Source organism: Trichosporon asahii (assembly GCF_000293215.1).
Source record: "Trichosporon asahii var. asahii CBS 2479 unplaced genomic scaffold scaffold00050, whole genome shotgun sequence".
NCBI lineage: Eukaryota > Fungi > Basidiomycota > Tremellomycetes > Trichosporonales > Trichosporonaceae > Trichosporon > Trichosporon asahii.
In genome coordinates this window covers 2,788,116-2,807,233 of record NW_014040874.1, presented here as the reverse complement: position 1 = coordinate 2,807,233, position 19,118 = coordinate 2,788,116, and the positions used below count along the sequence as shown (strand labels likewise).

General features: G+C 60.2%; 7 protein-coding genes and 2 non-coding genes across 9 annotated transcripts; 4 read left to right on the top strand and 5 right to left on the bottom strand.

Annotated features, from left to right (window-relative positions):
- Nucleotides 1-204: 204 nt before the first annotated feature.
- Nucleotides 205-1,644, bottom strand: A1Q1_02279 (allantoinase; the record flags this gene model as incomplete). The annotated part of the gene is made up of 2 exons (XM_014325224.1): nt 205-1,423; nt 1,463-1,644. The coding sequence occupies 2 exons, from the start codon at nt 1,642-1,644 to the stop codon at nt 205-207; spliced, it is 1,401 nt and encodes a 466-aa protein (XP_014180699.1).
- Nucleotides 1,645-2,128: 484 nt separating this feature from the next.
- On the bottom strand, nt 2,129-5,800 carry A1Q1_02278 (uncharacterized protein; the record flags this gene model as incomplete). Its single annotated transcript, XM_014325223.1, has 1 exon — nt 2,129-5,800. One exon carries the CDS (start codon nt 5,798-5,800, stop codon nt 2,129-2,131), a length of 3,672 nt encoding a protein of 1,223 aa, XP_014180698.1.
- Nucleotides 5,801-5,889: 89 nt separating this feature from the next.
- Nucleotides 5,890-7,296, bottom strand: A1Q1_02277 (uncharacterized protein; the record flags this gene model as incomplete). Its single annotated transcript, XM_014325222.1, has 1 exon — nt 5,890-7,296. The coding sequence occupies one exon, from the start codon at nt 7,294-7,296 to the stop codon at nt 5,890-5,892; it is 1,407 nt and encodes a 468-aa protein (XP_014180697.1).
- A 719-nt stretch (nt 7,297-8,015) lies between these two features.
- On the top strand, nt 8,016-9,553 carry A1Q1_02276 (malate dehydrogenase; the record flags this gene model as incomplete). The annotated part of the gene is made up of 3 exons (XM_014325221.1): nt 8,016-8,109; nt 8,171-8,321; nt 8,785-9,553. The coding sequence occupies 3 exons, from the start codon at nt 8,016-8,018 to the stop codon at nt 9,551-9,553; spliced, it is 1,014 nt and encodes a 337-aa protein (XP_014180696.1).
- A 505-nt stretch (nt 9,554-10,058) lies between these two features.
- Nucleotides 10,059-11,332, bottom strand: A1Q1_02275 (uncharacterized protein; the record flags this gene model as incomplete). The annotated part of the gene is made up of 2 exons (XM_014325220.1): nt 10,059-10,791; nt 10,848-11,332. 2 exons carry the CDS (start codon nt 11,330-11,332, stop codon nt 10,059-10,061), a joined length of 1,218 nt encoding a protein of 405 aa, XP_014180695.1.
- Nucleotides 11,333-12,332: 1,000 nt separating this feature from the next.
- On the bottom strand, nt 12,333-12,415 carry A1Q1_t360. The gene has a single exon. It is a non-coding gene; the product is annotated as a tRNA-Val (tRNA).
- Nucleotides 12,416-12,773: 358 nt separating this feature from the next.
- Nucleotides 12,774-14,657, top strand: A1Q1_02274 (RNA helicase; the record flags this gene model as incomplete). Its single annotated transcript, XM_014325219.1, has 1 exon — nt 12,774-14,657. The coding sequence occupies one exon, from the start codon at nt 12,774-12,776 to the stop codon at nt 14,655-14,657; it is 1,884 nt and encodes a 627-aa protein (XP_014180694.1).
- A 196-nt stretch (nt 14,658-14,853) lies between these two features.
- On the top strand, nt 14,854-14,925 carry A1Q1_t362. The gene has a single exon. It is a non-coding gene; the product is annotated as a tRNA-Gln (tRNA).
- Nucleotides 14,926-16,397: 1,472 nt separating this feature from the next.
- Nucleotides 16,398-19,044, top strand: A1Q1_02273 (uncharacterized protein; the record flags this gene model as incomplete). The annotated part of the gene is made up of 5 exons (XM_014325218.1): nt 16,398-16,657; nt 16,811-16,838; nt 16,919-17,580; nt 17,682-18,762; nt 18,811-19,044. 5 exons carry the CDS (start codon nt 16,398-16,400, stop codon nt 19,042-19,044), a joined length of 2,265 nt encoding a protein of 754 aa, XP_014180693.1.
- Between the last annotated feature and the right edge of the window lie 74 nt (nt 19,045-19,118).

The window sequence follows — 19,118 nt, the reverse complement described above, 5'->3', positions numbered from 1 at the left end:
GCATGGCTCTTGCTGATCGCCACTTACACCGTTCTACAAAACTGAGCTGTCCTCTCGCTCGCTGCGCTTGCCCCGCTTTGAACAACGCTTACATCCATGCTACTGATTACGAGGTTACCAAAAATGATGCTACATGACCACGTCCAGTCTACTCCTGCACTCTACTTCTCCACTTATATTTTGACCCATCCGGAGAGGATAGGCTTACTTCTTGCCAGCGTCAGTCTGGAGCTTGCCGTCCTTCTGGGTGACGCCCTTGTCGGCGTCAAAGGCGAGCTTTCCACCAAGGTACGTCTTCTCAATGCGGCCGTCGAGCGTCTTACCAACGTAGGGCGACATCTTGTTACGGAACAGGAGGCCGTCCTTGGTGATCTCGACCTTGCGCTCGGGGTCGAAGATGGCAAAGTCGGCATCGCGGCCGACCTCGATCGCGCCCTTGTTGCCAAGACGCACCTGCTTCGCCTGCGCGCCCGAGAGGAGGTCAACGACCTTGACGAGGCCGAGCTGGCGCACCTTCTTCTCGCTCCAGAGGAGGGGGAGGCCGAGACCAAGGCCCGACACACCGCCCCAGGCACTCATGAAGTCGCCCTTCTTCAGCTCGGGCGTGCACGGCGAGTGGTCCGAGACGACATAGTCGATCTCGCCGTTCACGACGGCGTCGAGGAGCAGCTGGCGGTTCGCCTCGGTGCGAATCGGGGGGCAGCACTTGAACTGCGTCGCGTTGTCGGGAATGTCCTCAGACGAGAGCGTCAGGTAGTGGAAGCACGTCTCGACCGTGAGGTTCTTGATTCCCTTGGCGCGGGCCTCGCGGAGGGCGGGGAGGGCGGAGCCAGCAGACAGGTGCACGATGTGGAATCGGAGAGAGGGGTAGCGAGCACACAGCTTGAGGATGAGCGAGAGCGCGGCAGTCTCGAGGCTCTCGGGGCGCGAGTCGAGGAAGGTCTCGTACGCCTCGGGGTTGGACTCCTTCTTGCCGTTGGCGTGGCCGTTGGCGTCACCGTTCTTGTGCTCGTGCGCGTGCTCGTCCAGCTCGGCGTGGAACATGACCAGCGGCGTGGGGCCGTCGTACTTCTCAAGCGCCTTGCAGGCCTTGTCGAGGTCCTCCTCCTGGACGCACGGGAACTCGTCGACGCCAGACTCGATCAGGAAGCATTTGAAACCGCGCACGCCAGCCTTAAGCAGCGGAACGAGGTCGTCCTGGTTGCCCGGGATAATGCCGCCCCAGAAACCGACGTCGCAGCTGATGCCCGTGTCGAGCGCCGCGGACTGCTTCTCCTTCAGGTTGTCAACAGTCGTCGTCGGCGGGATGCTGTTCAGGGGCATATCGATAAGTGTGGTGACGCCGCCACTGATGGCCGCAGTCGTGCCGGTCGCAAAGCCCTCCCACTGTGTGCGTCCAGGCTGGTTCAGGTGGACGTGCGTGCTGGGCTTATCAGCAATCGGCGATGTGGAGCTCACTCACTCGATCAGACCGGGGAGAAGCACCTGGTTCTCAGGCACCTTGACGACATCGCCAGACGCATCGTGCACGCCCTCCTTGACGTCGGTGATTTTGCCCGTGTTCGTGTCGACGGTAACGGTGGCCGGGACAGGCTCCGACTTGCCGGGAAGGACTGCCTTGGGGGCGACAAAGGTGACAGACATTTTGGGAAGTGAGGAGGAGATGGAGGAGGAGAGTGTGGAGAGTGAAGGGAAGAGGCGCCGCGGGGTACACCTCAAGTTTAGAGCTCTAGTAAGTAAAATGACAACTGTGGGGACGTTGTGAGACGTAAGGAAGAGCAGAAAAGAATGGGCAGCAATGCGCTTTAGAAGGTTGGGAGGGTGTCAGACATGCCCGGCACGCGGAGGGTATGGGCGGCACATGCAGGATCGGGGAGTGGGGAGCCGGGATAAAGCGGGCATATGATTGGTGGGACCGTTATCTCGGTGCGGGCGATTGCCGACTGGTTGGGTCTGGGTCGTGTCTGGCGGTTAATCCTGGTGTGCAATGCCGGGGCAGAGAGCGAATGCATAAACATAATACAAGGCATGAGCGTGATGACGAGGCATCACGGCGGAAGCAAACGTGCATCTGCACACGTGGGAACCCTGGATCCCAACACTCCCCCTGCAGAGGCACGTCGTGGATCTACGGCGGAGGGAGGACGTTGAGCCGTGTCCTGATGGTCTCATGGGTTGCTGGCGGAAGGGACTTGGTCATGATGTCGGCGAGTTGGTCAGCCGACGAGACGTGTTGAAGTTTCAAGCTGTTGTCTTCAAGGTACTGTTTGATGTGGTGTTTGGCAATGTCGATGTGTCGGGTGTTGCGCTTCATCTTCTCGTTCTCGGCGAACTGCTTCGCGCTCATGTTGTCTATGAAGAGCTCGATCGGGGTCGCGGCAGGTTGGCCGATGTCGCGGAGCCACTGTCGCCAGTACTGAACGTCGGCAGTGGCCTCGGAGGCCGCGATGTACTCGGACTCCATCGTTGACTTGGCCACCACGCGCTGTCGCTTAGAACGCCACTCGACCAGAGATGGTCCGAGGAAGATGAGTGATCCCTCTGTTGACCGACTGCCAGGTGCGTCCGCGTGGGCTGCGTCCGTGTATGCGCGGAGGGGCTTGGATGCTCCACCCAGCGTCAAGACATAGTCCTTGGTGTTGTAGAGGTGGGCGAGGACCCTGTACGCCATGCTCATGTGATACGCTGATGGGTTGTTCAGGGCAGTTGCCAGCCAGCCTGACGCGAACTGGATGTCCGGTCTGGCGGTGTTCGAGGCCCACATGATGGAACCGACTATCGCCTGGTACTTGCGTGTCGCTTTTATGTTGTTGAGCGACTCGTGGTCGGATAGCTGGTCCAACTGGTGGGGGAGCGGAGTGAATCGTCCATACCGCGTGTCGAGGTCGGGGAATCTCGCAGCCACCTCACGAATATAGGGTTCGAGTGAAATGGATATCGTCCTGGCCGGCCTGTCGCGGGTGATGGTCATGCCGAGCAGGTGTCGCACTTCGCCCAACCGCTTGAGGGGGTAGACTTGGTGGAGCACGTCGAGGAAGGCCGTGATCGCGGCAGCTCTCTTCGCGGCTATCATCATATCGTCGACGAACAGCGCAATGATCATGCGTGTGCCGTCGTCGAGGATCTTCGCGTACAGGCCTTTGTCCTTGGACAGGATAGTGAAGCCCTGTTTGACGAGTTGGCCAGCGATCGCCCTCCCCCAGATCTTGCCACTTTCGCGGAGACCATAAATGGTCATGATCAGGCGGAGGCAGGTTGCCCGGGGGTCAGTCTTCACATACCCTGGGGGGAATTTCATGTAGATGTTCTTGTCCTCGAGTACCCCGTTGAGGTAGGCGCCAATGATGTCGGCCTGGTGGATCTCCAGGTCCTCAGCGGCGGCGATAGCCATGAGGGCGCGGATCGATGCCATACGGACGACGCCATTGAAGGAGTCGTGGATGAAGTCCTGGCAGTCACCTCTGGCAACCACGCGAGCCTTGTGGCCGATGACGTCGCCCTTCTCGTTCGTCTTGAGGTCGAAGACGACCTTGCTGCCAATGATCTTGGCACCGTCAGGTGGTACGACTTCCTCCCATGTTCCCTTCTCCTCGAGTTGGTTCAGCTCGCGGTCGAGGGCTTCCTTCCATTGGGGTGCTGAGGGGGAGCGAAGCGCCTCCGGGAGGGAACGTGGTACCGGGGTCGGCCTTGTTGTCTGGGCTATGCTTGCACCAACGGCGCATAGTCGGTAAGGAAGGCGTCGATCTCCTGGGGTCGTCAGGACGGTGGGTTCCGTGTAGTTCAACCCTGGCCCTTTCTCCCGTCGGGAAATCGCGGTCTTCTGGGTGGTCGTCTTGCGCTTGGGCTTCTTGGAAGCTGTCGGGCCCGCCGACACCGTTCTGTTGAAGTCCGGGGCCGGAACGGGTCGTGTCCTGAGGTTGTAGGGCTCCCCCTGAGCACGTTCGTTCAGGTCGGAGTGACGCTTCGAGGTAGGCTCCTTCTTGGGCGTCACAGGTGGCACCGTGCCCGGAGTCGCGCGTGGGGTAGGCTTCGGGGTGGATGGTCCCGAAGTGTGAACCTCGTCCTGCGGTTGTGCCGGTTCGAGGGGAGGTTGGAGCTGGCGCACGTCCTCGTCACCGTCGTCGAGTAGTCCTCGCTGGTCACGATGTTCAGGTGCCGGGGCCGCCGCTGAGTCCGCTATCGGGGAGGGTTGCGGACTGTCACGGGGCAGGGACTGGTCCCGGATCATCATGGAAGGGTCTACGGGACGTCTCGGCGCCGAGGGGCGTGGCTTAGTCCTCGCCTCCAGGAAGGTGCGCAGGTGGGGGTGGGCCTTGAGATACTCCGTGTCCTCAAGACCGATCGGATCGATCTGGGGCCGGTCTGGAAGGAGGCCGGACCTTGGAGCCTTCGGCGGTTTGTTCTGGATGATGGTGAGAGGTGTGCTGATGGGGATCGTGGGTGCCACCACAATGTTGGCCGAGGTCACGATCACTCCATTCACCTCGAGTCTCACCTCGAACCCGGTTGTAGTAACCGGCATGCCGATGACGCGGCCAAGCTGGCCGATTGGTTGGTCCAGTCGGTTCTTCAGTCGTCGACCCGACTCCTCAGATACGTACACGTAGACAAACTTGCCGAATTCCAGCATCCTGTCCACCTGAGGCCGTCTGTCCGTCCACAGTTGCCATGGAGTCTTGCCCGGTACGCCCGAGGTTGAAGTCTTGTTTATCGCGGCGACTGCATAGCGGATGGCGTACTCCCAGAACTGGTGGCCGAGGAGTGTAGAGAGGAGCAGAGTTCGAGCCCTGGCTTTCACGATGCCCACCCATGTTTCCGCCACGCCGTTGTACTTGTGCTCATAGGGTGGGGAAGTTTGGTGGTCGATGCCGACAGAGTCGCAGAAGCCCGCAACCATGTTGTTGAGGAGTTCGTTGTCCGATCGGACCCGGACGATGTTGATCCCCTGTCGCTGGGCACGGATCACGATCTTCTTGAGCATCGAGGCAACGTGTTTAGCCTTCTTGGACGGGATCTTCTCTGCGCCACCGATGTTGGTGAAGTCCATCTTCCAGAAGAAGACCATCTCGCCGTCGCCAGCCTCCGAAAGAGGAAAGGGGCCACCAAGGTCAAAGTGTAGCATCTCGTTTTGAAGAGATGTACCGCGCGGTGTGTAGCCTTTGGCGTCCGGAATGGGTTTAATCAGACCCGACATGCAGGCATTGCAGTGAGTCACCCTGAAAGGATCCTCCATGGCGGCCTTGGCTGTCATGGCAATCTCCCCCTGTCTTGCGAGTCGGATGAGTGCCGTACGGGAAGTGTGGGAGGTCTGTTCGTGGATCCGTTGCAGGGGAGACTTCGGGTACACCGGTTCGAAGATGCTGTGAGGCCACTTGGGGGTCTTGGGCGCATCGGCGTCGAGGGTGGTATTGAGGATGAGTGTCGTGCGAGTGCGCATCACCGACAGGTTGATGTGGGATACATTATCTTTCCAGAGGACTGGAGTAGAGAATACAGGGGGGTCGGAGAAGTTAAGGATGGTAAAGGCCTTGTCACATTCCCATCCCTTGGTCTTGAGGCGACCATAGGAGAGAAGATTGTTGACAATCCTTGGCGCGTAGTATACGTGTTCAATCACAATTCGACCTTTGTCGGTCTCGATGTACATATCACCGACCTTCCTGCATACAAAGGAAGAGTCTTCAGAGGCTGCACAAAATGATGTTGGTCGTACAGGGCGGATATTCACAAGTAGGCCGGCGTCCTTTACGATGTGGGCGCCGGCACCGGTGTCCAGGACAAAGTCGATCGTCGTGGACATCCTACGCACTGAGTGTCGGTGCGTAGGCTTGTTGTCCCCACCTTCAGTGACGGGTGAGGTCGTCGTCGTCTTGCCGGTACGTCCCCGCCTCACTGGCGCGGGTTCGCCCGGTTTAAGTAAAAAACCGGCTGCTCGACAAGGTCGTCGTCCTCGAAGTCGCTGATATTCGCGTAGGGGTCGTCCACGACCTGGTGAAGAGCATTCACGTCGAGTTGCTCGTCCTGGAGGACCAGGTTGAGCGTCTGCTGAAGGTCGTCATCGAGAGAGTCGTCAATGAGTTGGCCTTCCTCCCCCACGGTCTCCTCGTGGCGGGTGACGTGGGCGACGCTGTCGACAGGCTTGGGACCCTTTTGGTTCTTGTTCCTGTTCCTCCTCCACTGGATGAATTCGTCCATGAGTTGTTTGTTCTTCTCCTTCTTGGACGGTTCGCCCGCGAGATACTGGTCACAGATGGGCTTAGTGTGGCCCTTGCGACCACAGTGGTCGCAGGTGGCCACCGCGTCTCCGTGGTTCTGACCGTGACCGTGGCCGTTGCCGTGGTCATGCTTCTTGTGGTGGGTGTCGTCCGAACGTCGGTCGTTGCGGTGAGATGAGCCCATGTTGTTGCGACCCTGGATGCTGCGGACCTCGGCCAGGGGTGTCCTTCCTCGGTACGAGTTCGGCTTATTGGACTTAGCCGTGGTCGGGGTGTGCGACAGGGAGATGGCCTGGTGGGTCTTCCTGCTGACGACCGCGTTGACGATCTCGTTGTAGGCGTTGAGGAACTCGTCCCAGGTCAGGGGGCCATTGGGGTCGGCGCGGCGTCCATGGGTCTCCTCGAAGTACATCATTTCGTGGAGGTCATCGCTGAGGCCGTGTTTGAAGAGAGACTTCTTGGCGTGGTCCTCGTACGACACGTTCATCTCCGTTGCGTCATTGAGGATGATGGTAAACTCGTCGAGATAGAGGCGCATGTCCTCGATCGTCGGGTTGTCAGGCATGTAGAGGCCACGGAATCGAGCTTCCAGCAGGTGGTAGTCCTCGTCGATCTTGGGCTTGTAGATGTTCTTGAGCCACTTGAGCATGTCGTGGGACGACCACATGTCTTCAAGACGTCCGCAGATGGCTGGCGACACGGTTGAGAGGACCGCAGCACGGGCTGCGTTCTCCGCAAGAGCCCACTCGTTCCAACTCTTCTCCTGGTCACGTGTCAAGCGGGTACGCTCGGACACGCGGATCACGTTGGCCAAGGGGTCGGAGGTGTTGTCGAGGTCGACATCGAGTCCGGTGTGGGGCACATCACCGGCGTGCTGGCCCTTGGGCTTGGGACGGTCCTTCTGGCGGAAGGGTTCCTCCCAGGAACCAAACAAACACGGCGCAGCCCGACCTTTGGAACGGAGATGGCGCTCGATTGATTTCTTCCAGAGGCCGAACGACTCACGTCCGCGAAGTTCCACGACGCCCTGGTACGTGCCAGAGGTGATTGGTTTGGGGTTGGTGAGCTCGAGTATACTCATTGTCGATTAGGTGAAGTCGGTTACTGTTGTTGGTTAAGGAAGGTACGCCGTAGGGCGGGGAAGAGCACGCCAGAGGGCGGTGTTTAACGCCAGGGGGCGGAGTTTAACGCCAGGGGGCGATCGGAGTACGCCAGAGGGCGATAGAGTAGCAAGAAGGGGTGTGGTAGAGTAAAGTGCTCTTAATCTGTGCAATGCCGGGGCAGAGAGCGAATGCATAAACATAATACAAGGCATGAGCGTGATGACGAGGCATCACGGCGGAAGCAAACGTGCATCTGCACACGTGGGAACCCTGGATCCCAACACCTGGGGAGATAGGCGTGAAACAGCGCTGGCAGTGCAATGAGGCCAACAACGTGGAAGTAGCGTGGTGGATAGGCCTGCATTTCATGAAGACCGGATCGGTTACACACCGATCGGTGGGAGAAGGGTGCCACACCCGAGGGCATTTCTCCGGGTTGTTCCGTTCTGGCTTTTGGCGGGACCAATAACCACCCGGGATGACGTGCCCTGGCAGAGTGCTCCTGCGGTGGTACAGAGCCCCTCCCCCGCCCTGGGAGCCCTGCGAATCGACTTGGACCTTCCTTGCGCTCCGTCTGGCCGCCGCGTCCGAAAGCCCTAGTGCTCGACGTGACCCCAACGCCAACATAAAAGTACAGGACACTCACCCCTCCTCGAGTCTTCCTCTTCTTTCTACCATACACAAAAACAAAACAACCATGTTCGCTGCTCGCCGCTCTGCCTCTGTCCTTGCCCGTGGCTTCGCCACCTCGGCCCGTGTCGACTACAAGGCCGCCGTCCTCGGTGCCGCCGGTAAGTAGCTTGCCCCCAACGTCATAGCGCCTTTACCACAGCCCACTGACTTTTCCCCCAGGTGGTATCGGCCAGCCCCTCTCGCTCCTCCTCAAGGAGAACCCCAACGTCACTGAGCTCGCCCTCTACGATGTCCGCAACGCCCCCGGTGTCGCCGCCGACATCTCGCACGTCAACACCAACTCGCTCGTCAAGGGCTTCGAGCAGGAGGCGTGAGTATCTTTTCCATCTCGCGCAGACCAGACAGCCACACACAAGGGTCGTCACAAGCCGCCGGCCGAAGGTCGGTCTTTTTTCGCACTGCCCAGGGTCACTTCACTTCATGCCTCCCCCATCCATACCCGGTCACCCGGTGCGGACTTGTGCTGGCATGGAGGCGTCGGGATGCTTGCAAGCAGTGGGCATCTGCCCATGCGAAACCGCCGGCATCGGGACGTGTTTGCGATCGCAGAATGCCGCATGCTTCAAACAAGCGAGCTTTGCCCTCGCTTGGGATCGGCGCGCGGACACGACATCATATGAATCGTGCCTGCATGTGACTTGTTCGCACACCCCAATGTGCGGGCCCCTCGGTCCGATGCCGGCGGCTTGTTGCCCCAAGGTTTAAGCGCGGCTGTCGTCCCGCGAGATGGATCCGCACGAGAGATCAAGAGCATGCGCGCTGACCGTCCACAGTCTCCAGGGTGCTCTTGAGGGTGCCGACGTTGTCATCATCCCCGCCGGTGTTCCCCGCAAGCCCGGCATGACCCGTGACGACCTCTTCAACACCAACGCTTCCATCGTCCAGGGTCTCGCCGAGGCCGTTGCCAAGTACGCCCCCAAGGCTCTTGTTGGCATCATCTCCAACCCCGTCAACTCGACCGTCCCCATCTTCGCCGAGACCCTCAAGAAGGCCGGTGTCTACGACCCCAAGCGCATCTTCGGTGTCACCACCCTCGACGTTGTCCGTGCCTCGCGCTTCCTCTCTGAGATCAAGGGCCTGAACCCCAAGGACGTCAAGGTCCCCGTCGTCGGTGGCCACTCTGGTGTCACCATTGTTCCCCTCCTCTCGCAGTGCCCCGCCGGCGCCGACGTCCAGGGCGAGCAGTACAAGGCCCTCGTCCACCGCATCCAGTTCGGTGGTGACGAGGTCGTCCAGGCCAAGGCCGGCACTGGCTCCGCCACCCTCTCGATGGCTTACGCCGGTGCCCGCTTCGCCGACGCTCTCCTCCGCGGTCTCGCCGGCGAGGCCAACGTCATTGAGCCCTCGTACGTCGAGTCGCCCCTCTTCCAGAACGAGGGCGTCACCTTCTTCTCGTCCCCCATCGAGCTCGGCCCCGAGGGTGTCAAGAAGATCCACCCCATCGGCAAGGTCTCCGCCGAGGAGGAGGAGCTCATCAAGGCCGCCCTCCCCGAGCTCAAGAAGAACATCGAGAAGGGTGTCAACTTTGTTAACAAGGCTTAAAAAGCTTCACCTATAGTAGAACGGTGATAGTAGAACTGAGGAGACAGGCAGCATCATGCATGTTTTGCAGAGGATACAAAATACTGGTTGCACATGAGACTATGAATCAAGGGCGCGCCACTGGGACAGTGGAACACGTAACAGCCTCCCTAATCTGATAACACCGTCGGCGTAATATGTGCGCAGCCTCAGGCGACGTCGGTCGAGTTGGGTGTCCGAACCTCAACGGCCGAGAAGAAGGATGCCGAGTATGATGCAGTCCGATGCGGACGGCAGTTGACCACGCTCGGACACGCCCATTAATTGATACAGACAAAAGATTGCATTTGGGTATCAGAAAAAGAAAAAACGAACGAGAACGAGACATTAACCTGGAGAGTGTGGCGTGATCGCGAGAGAACGGTGAAGACGTGTTGAGCACGAGCGTACCGCTTGCAGCAGATACCGAGCGAGAAGCTTGGCGAAGCAAGTCGCAAGTCAAGCTCAAGCAAAGCCAACCCGGCTCTTAGCTCGAGTGGCCCTCAACCTGGTCCGTGACGCCCTTAACACCCTCTGCAAAGTGCATGTACGAGTCCTCGGGGGCCATGACGCCGGCAACGAGGGGGGCGCAGTGCAGCTGGTCCTTGTCCTCGAACAGGGCGACGTTGACGCCATCGCGCCGCATGCCCTTGACGAGCAGCTGCACCTCGTCATGGAGGGCCTCCTTGGTGCCGAGCGCGATGAAGACGGGAATGTCAGCGAGCTGCTTCCAGTGTCCCTCGGGCGCGAAAGCAGGGCTGAAGATAGGCTGCGTCAGGTCCTCCTTCCTGAAGAACCTCGAGAGGGAGTCGATGCTACGCTCCAAGCGGGGGAGACCGAGGTAGTCGTCCTTCCACTTCCAGGAGGGCTGGGAGAAGGTCAGGTCCGACCAGGGCGAGGAGAGCGCGAGGCCGCCAGGAAGCGCCTTGCCGAGAGCAAGGAGCTGTTGTGTTAAGGAGAGGCAGAGGTGGCCACCGGCACTGTCGCCCATGAGTACGATGGAGGAGGGCTCAAGGCCCAACACAGTGGTCAGGTGGACCCAGTGCGCGAGCGCGTCCACGAGAGGCGCGGGCCACGCACTGTGCACATCGAGACACTTGCGGTACTGCCCGCCCCAGACGCGGAGGCCAGTGTCGCGCGAGATCTTGCCCGGAAGAGCAGTCCAGGTCGGGTGTCCGGTCGAGTAGCCGCTGCGGAGATCAGCATCATTTTCCTCTCCCCTGCGCGAGGCTTGAGGTTCATCACGGATCCGACTTCTTCGGGATTCCCGACTTACCCTCCGTGGAAGTAGAGGACGATCTTCTCGCCCTTCTTTGCCTTTTCGTCGCCCTGCCTGCTGTCGCTCTTGGGCGTGAAGACAAAGCCGTATTGCTCGACAGGCTGGATCTCGCCGTTCGGCGGCAGGGTCGCGAGCTCGGTCAACCAGTCAGCGGGCGCAGGCGGGATGGTGAAGCGACGCATCTTGACGTGGTCAAACAGGTCGCGCTTGGGGACAACGCAGCGCGCGGTCCTGGCCTGCATCGCACGCGTCTCTGGCGTCGGCATCGGCATGATGTTGCTGAACAGCTTGAGGAGGCGGGGCACCACGAACTGCTTGTACCCGTGCACGGTGGGGTCGTTCAGGCGCAAGATATACTGCAGGCTGAACACTGGCAGCGCCGGGAGAGCGGCGAGAAGCGCGATCAGGCCCCACAGAGCCTGCATCAGGCGCGGCTGCCCGTTCTTCGTCTTTCGCGGGACGGCGTTGATCTTGGGCGCCATGGTCGTGTGGATGGGCGGTGGCTGGGATTGGTACGATGGTATAAGTAGTGGGGAATGAGTGGTGGAAGTCAGAGGTGTGCACAGAGAGTGGCGAGGAGTCGGTGGGTATTGATGGTACGAGGAGGTGAGAGGAAGGATGTGAAGAGAAGAGAGACGGAAAGTGGAACAGCTACAGATGGCCATGAATCGAGCTAGTCCTCTGTGCCACCCGGCGGCCAGCTGCGGGGGTCGCGCCAAGGAGGAAGCAGGCACATCTAGCGTGCCGTCATGTCGCAGAGTGATCCATGTCCATGTCGGATAATCAGACCCCGTCCTGGACCCACGACCCACGGAGAACGCCGGCCATCTGCGCTGCACCTAATAACCGGCCATTGTCCTCTCTGAATCTCTGACAGATCGCAACAACATCATCGTAAGAACAGCAGTGACGACCTCGTGACTCCCCTCAGCCTACAGACCTTCGGCGTGCACGGCCCAAGGCGAAAGGCACTGCATTCCAGCAAAGAGCGCAGGAGCAAGGGAGTGACGCAGCCGGCGGGGAGCCGGTAAGACCCACGAGAGTGCTATTTCAGGCCCTTGACGCCTCTTAAAACGCCCGAATCGGTCAGTCCCGTCCACAACGCCGCACGCTACCAGCGCAAGCAACGCAGCCAGTGCTTTTTCGACTGCGCCGGTGGCACCCGCAGCTGTATGCCACGCATTCCATCGTCTCATACGGCCGGCGGGCACGGCGCTTCGCATACACGATGTTGTCCGCCGGTCGCAACTACGCAGTCATGTCCGCGATCTACGTGCCTGAAACGGACACACGACCGCGGAGATGGAACGCGATTGCGCGCACAATTTGATGCGCCCAACACACGCACACACGGCGATCACACCCACACATCATGTCAGGGACTATCCTGTCTTCGCGGCTGGGCATTTCAAAGTCAGCCAAAAGCTCAGAGAAAACTCACGAACTACGGCGTAGCCAACAGCCAGGACAGAGGCAAAAACGTATCCCGTGGCGGGTTCGAACCGCCGACCTCTCGCGCTTCACCAATGTGAAGCGAACGCTCTAACCAACTGAGCTAACGAGATCCACGTGAAACGCGCTCGTTTCGGCTGACGTGAAGCTCCGGATTCACACCGGTCTGATCGACGTGTGTGAGTGCGGGCTTGTGTGTGCAGGACGCTCACGCTCTGGGTTGCAAGGGTCTGTTCTGTGCGCCCGGAACACTCTAGCGCCAGTGCCTGATAGTATGGTTTCGAATCGCTCTACGACGCTATAGTCAGTCTTGACTAAACCGACTAGTATGCAGAGCCGACTTTGCTGCGCAGACTTGCCTAGACTTTGAACTTCTCCGTGGTCACGTGCCGGTTTGCCACCATCCACGGTCCGGTTCGATAATTTCGGAAAGTCGGCAGTCCACTCGATCACTGCAACACCCAACCGATCATGTTTCGCGCACTCCGGATATCGACGCGAACGACAACATCGTTAAGGACGATTACGACCTCGGCTCCGGCCGCCGGCTACGTGAAGAGTGGCCGGGGCGGAAGCAGCAGCAGCAGTGGGTCGCGGCGACAGTCGAACTCGCAGCGTCTGAACAGGTTCGACAACCGGGATGACAGGCCGAGCCGGAGACCCGACGCGAGCGGACAGAGCATTGCGGGGCGCGACCGACCGAGCAGTGTCCCGCAGGTCCCTCGTCCCCCGCGGACGAAGGAGGAGAAGGACCGCAAGCTCCCCGCGCACAGGCAGGAGGCCAACATCATCATGTCACAACCGCGCGACTTCAGCTCATTCGAGTTGAACCCCGCCATGCAGGAGGTGCTCGCACAGAAGGGATATCAGAAGACAACGCCGATCCAATCGCTTGCGCTCTCCGAGATTCTCGCTTCGCCCCCACCTGAGGCTGAGGGTGCGGCGTCCCGCACTGCAGCTATCCTCGGCGCCGAAACGGGCTCAGGCAAGACGCTTGCGTACCTCCTTCCTCTGATGCAGCGACTGAAGGAGGATGACCGACCTGGACCCCGCTCTGGCATCCTTGCTCCCCGCGCTATCGTGCTCGCCCCGACGCATGAGCTCACCCGCCAGTCAACAGCGGTTGCGAAGCAGCTCTCGCACGGCGTCAAGCTCCGCGTTGCCGGCGCCTCGTCTCCTGGAACCGTCAAGGGTGCGGGTGGCGTTGATATTCTCTTCTCGACTGGACGGCGTATGGCCCAGCTCCTTGGTCTCGAGCGCGAGCGTGGTGAGCGTGTTCCCGTCGAGCGCAAGCGGTACGACGATCAGGAACCGGAGTTCTCTCCCGCGCGCCTTGAGTGGCTCATCATCGACGAGGCGGATGTGCTCCTCGGCAGTGCCTTTGCGGACGAGACGAATGCGATCCTGCGCCGTCTTCCGCGCAACGTCAACGTTCTCCTCGTGACTGCGACGCTTCCGCCTGCTCTGCTTGCGCAGATTGGCGCCCCCGACTCTCCGCTGAAGGACTACGAGTTCGATCAACTCCTCTCGCCCGGCCTGCACCGTCTGCCCGCCAAGCTGGAGACCCGCTTCGTTCCCTGGTCCAAGAGCGGCAACATGTACAGCGACATTGCGCACGAGGTGCGCCGCGTGTTCGCCGAGGAGGCTCTCGACGCCAAGAACGCCGCTCACGACGAAGAGGCGCAGCGCGGCCTGAAGCCCGGCAGCGTCAAGCCGCAGCGCAATATGGCTGTCGTCTTCTGTTCGTCGCTCGGCAAGGTTGCCGCCGTCTCCAAGGCACTCGAGGAGCGGGACATCAAGTGTCTCCCGTGGACTGGCGACAGCGCCGACCGCAAGGTCGGCCGTAATGGGCCCCTGGACCACTTCCTTGTCGATCACAACAAGCGCCCCGAGGGCCTCGAGATCCCCAAGCCTCCCAAGCAGGTTGCGACGACGGACGATGGCCAGCCCATCGCCGTGACTGAGGCTGAGGCTGAGGCGGCCGAGAATGAGAACGAGGGCGAGAAGGTGAAGAAGGAACAGCCGGAGAGCGAGAAGAAGAAGCCGCGCGTTCTCGTAACAACGTCGCTTCTGAGCCGAGGCCTCGACTTCTCGCCCCTCGTGTCGACTATCTACCTCGTCGACCCGCCGCGCAACGTCCTCGACTTTGTGCACCGCGCCGGCCGTGCTGGACGTGCTGGACGGCCGGGCCGCGTCGTCGTGTTCGGCCTGCAGCACGCGGGCCAGAGCAAGTACTCAGAGCAGTTGAAGGAGGTCCTCCGTGGCACGGAGCGCAGGAAGGCGGCCAAGCCTGGAGCGAGGACGTTCGAGGGCGTCAAGGCCCACGGCGGCGGCAAGGGAGGAAAGAGGAAGTAAACACATTGTAGCCCTACCATGCATCACTCACACGGATACCTCGGGGTGTTGAGCAGATGGTATGCGAGATCTGGATGCCCTTGAAACATGCATGGGCAAGAAATAGCCGCAAAACGCAGCGCTCACTGGGCAAGCAAGTGGTTATAAGCGGCCGCCGTCCAGAGACTGCAACGAGCTCGAGTGAAGCTTGTCGAATGGTCTGATCGTATAACGGTTAGTACACAAGATTCTGATTCTTGTAATCTGGGTTCGATTCCCAGTCGGACCTCTCCTTTTGCCTCTCCCTCTGCCTTGCTGTGTGTTTCGCATCGTTTTTGCAGGACGACAGGATGCAGAGAGTGCGTTGCACAAGATGAACGTCGCAGGAATGCGAAGTGACGCTAAGTTGCCAAACGATCTGAGCCGCGGCAGTGCCTATGCGCTAAAGCGCGTTGAGACAATCCCGTGACATACGTTCACTCAACTGAAGAGTGTTGTGTGTTCAGTCTCCGTGTGCCCGTAGCCTCGGCACTCTGCCCGGTTCTCACGGCACATGACTTCGTTGCTCCCCACAGCAGAGCAGGTGGTGCCGTAGGTGGCGCACCCAAGTCCTGATCTACGGACGAGTGCGCCGAGATCAGAGATCGTCCGCCGGCGACCTCTTGACCTGCGATCTACAACTCGGACATCGAACACTGCAGGGCCAAACAGTCTCAGGGGTGATAGAGATCCGGTGTATGGATACGACGAGTACGTAGGTCGGAACCGGCCTGTCTCGGACTTGGACGGGCAGACACTCTCATGCGCCAATCGGCGGTATTGCTGGACGCTGCTCCTACGGAGCCGGATGCGCCGACGCTCTGATCCTTCTGCCAAGCCATCCCGACGCCGAAGAAGCGGCGCAGCCGACAGTGCAAGTATCGGCACGGCGACCTCTTGCCGCAAATCTGCGGCAGATGCGGCAATGCAGTCAGTAAATCTGACCTTCAAACGGGTCAGATCGGCTGGAAATAGTCGATAATTCGAAAAATGCCCCTGCACACATCTGCAAGAACTTTCGAAAAACCTCGGAAATTCGGACCTGTCTTGTCCCTTGGCTTGGCGCGAGATCTGCCCCGGAGCTGCGGGACATCCGAAGTATGCAGTGCGAGGGGGTGAGTGCGGGGCTGCGTCTGGAGAAGTGTGGAGAGAAGCTCTCCATGACGAGAGCGAGGAGGAGAGACCGGCGTTCAAAGCAGCCACAAGTGAGGAACACGTGATGAGCGACCCTACGGGGGCGTGTGCCAGGCTCAGACAGGCTGGCGAATCTACGCGAAGGAACAGGCACTTATGTGAGCCACCGGCGACCAAATTTTGGCTGTGTCTGGGCGCTTCTGGGCAGGCGGCTGGGCGCTGGGCGGCGGGCTGGGCGACATGACTGGCCTGCCATGGTTATGCATGGACCGGCTGGCGCACGCCTCCTGTCCGGCTGCATGCCTGAGCCCCCGTGCTGCTGCTGGGTCGCCGCGTCACCGCTTACGGTAAGCCTGCTAAGGCTGCTTGCTTAGTCTGCACAGACAGTGTGCTGCACATGGTGCATGGTTAGTTGGGACGCACACGCAGCCACGCAGTGCATATTCGCGCAGATTCGCAGAGCCTCTCTCCGGTGGTGGTGGTGGTTCACCCGAGGATGGCTTCCCATGGTTAGCTGGCGCTCAATATAGACTAGTCAGCCTGGCCAGCCTCACCCTACACAAACGACGCCTGCGCCTGCAGGGTCACATGGCTCCAGTCAAACCATCGTACAGTCAACCCCTCGGCTGCAAGTCGCCGTCTCTCGCTTTTTTGCCGCGGGCGGATTCACCGTCTAACATACCTTCGCAACCTCTCCTTACGAACCACCGACTCGTCGCCCATCCGTGCTCAACTCTAGTCGCCGTCGCATCTCCCCGCGCCCGCTGCTTGGACATGTTCAACCCCGGAGCAGAGCCTGGCCCCTCCAAACGTCGCGCCCCCAAGACGGCGTCTGGGGAAAACAAAGTGTATGTATCATACCGTCTCACACACGACTACCCGGCGGGCCAACAACGGTCCGCATCTCTTGGCCCTCCCACTCTAGGCCGTCACGTCTTCCATTGCCATCTACCCCAGAGCGGTCACTAAGCATGGAAGGAATGTCAGCTGACCCATGCCAGGAGCTGCACAGCATGTCGTACTGTCAAGGTGAGTATTGAGACTGGGTGGCCACCAACAACCCTAGCTCGACGTGTCTTCCCTCAATACCAGGCTTACTAACACTATAGTGTAAATGCGTCGAGGCCGCCGATCCATCCCAGGACAAGTGCCAACGATGCGAACGTCTCAACATCGCCTGCGTCTACCAGGCTCATCAGCGTGGTCGTCGACGGAAGGATGGATCGCGTCCTCATCGTCGTGATGAGGTGTCGAGTCCCACGTCCGACGCTACCTCCCCCGCCATCCTGAAGAGAAAGTACTCTGATCATGGCATGGGACGCGAGGGCAGCCAAGGCCACGACGTTACCAGACGCCGGCTGTCTGTCACAACTGGACCGTCGCCCGCCACCGCGACTCCTAACGGCAGCGCCGGTATGACACCTCTCCGGCCATCGTACCAGGAACCCTTCCCTCCCGACTCTCGCGAGCCCCATCGCGAGGTGGTCGACTCAAAGGAGCACCTGCGGCCGTCGCCCGACCCCGATGACCACGATCACGACCACGACTACCACCGCGACATCGATCACGCGCCCGTCAACACTGTGTACCACGATGTCGCGAACCGATCCATCTTCTCCATTGCCGGTGTCATGGATCGGAAGGGTGGCGATGACAGCCCGGAATACAGCACCGTCCAGGCATCCAACACGAAGGACGACCCCGTCGCGCTCGGGATACTCACCATGGCTGAGGTCGAGTCGCTCTTTGGCCAGACCAGCTCCAGACCTGCGTATGCTTGCTCGACCCTGCGATTCACACCGCGCGGTACACCTACCGCGCCTCGCTGCAGCTATTCCTGGCTGTGCTCACGGTCGCCTCGAAATTCTTCAGGCCAGAGCTCTACGACCAGCTGAACGTGATTGCGAACCGTCTCATCGACCGTGCCATGTCCGACTGCGTGTGCTCCATCGAGATTGTCCAGGCTATCTGCATCCTGCATTACTGGAAGAAGCCCCAGGACGGACGGGGCTGGCTGCGACTTGGACACGCGATTCGCCTTGGTTACCAGCTCGACCTGCACTTGCCGCGGAAGGACAAGCTGCCAGCAGATGAGCGGAAGGCCCGACTAGTGATTGATCGGGAACGCACGTGGATCAGTCTATTCTGTTTTGACAGCACCCAAACAGAGCTCGTCGATCGCCCTTCAATGATGATGCGAGCCCCCGATGTCGGAGCCTGGATTCGCGAGATCCCTTACCCCCTTCCGTCCGACGGTCAGCTCGACTTTGCTGTTAAGACCAGCTGTCTCCGTCTCGAGGTCCGTCAATTGCAGAACTGCAAGGGCAACTACGAGATCCTCCGATCTGGCCTCCGCCGGATCAGCGAGGACCTGCACCGCTCCCACCAGATCTTGCTCAGCGATGAGTACCCTGTCAAGCTGACCTCGACGTCGGTCAGCATCAACAAGTTCAGCACCGTTGCTGGCCAATTACTCGTCGAGTGCACCTCGCTCTCTTTCGCGCCGAAGAAGCACCGCATCAGCCTCATGCACGCCTGCGTCTCGACGAGTCTCGACCTGCTGGACATCGTCGTCGAGGGCTTCGTGCGCAAGGGCATCATGCCCATGATTGAGGACGCCCACTCGGTGGCTGTGGCGTCTACGGCCGTGCGCCTCATCCGTTTCCTTCCCTACCTTGATGGTTCTGCCAGGGCTGCTGTTTTGCGCAAGATGACCAAGGTCGTCATAGTTTGTCGCGAGGCGGCGCGCGGCGACCAGGAGTCGCACCCCGCATACCTCGCTCGTTTCATCCACGCCCTGCTGGACAAGGCGCACCAGAGCCGCCCGCCATCCCGAGCCCCTTCGCCTGCCGCTGCCCGCCAGCTGCACATGACCGGCATGACACCCATGGACGCGCCGATGCCGACGCCGCAGCAACAGAAGACTACCCCGGATCAGTGGTGGGACGAGATTGTGAGTAGAATATGAGCGTTAGAAGGTCAAGAAGCTAACGCCTCGCAGGGACAGTTTGCCTACAACCAAGAGCAACCTCAATTGTTCAAGGAGCACCAGGATTTCTGGGACGGCTTCCCCCTTCTTGCTGGCGCGATGAACACGCTGACTCCGGCGGGGCAGCAGAACGGCGTGCCGCCCGGCACGTCGCCTGGAGGAACGATTGACCCTCTCGCGGCGCCGTTTGCGTGGGACCTCGACTTCCTCGGCATCGCCCAGCCGCACTGGGCCACTAACCAGTAGTTGTGGCCCCAGCTGCATGTTGTATTCCTTGTATCGCCCCTCACTCTATGTATCTATGCATTGGTACAGTATTA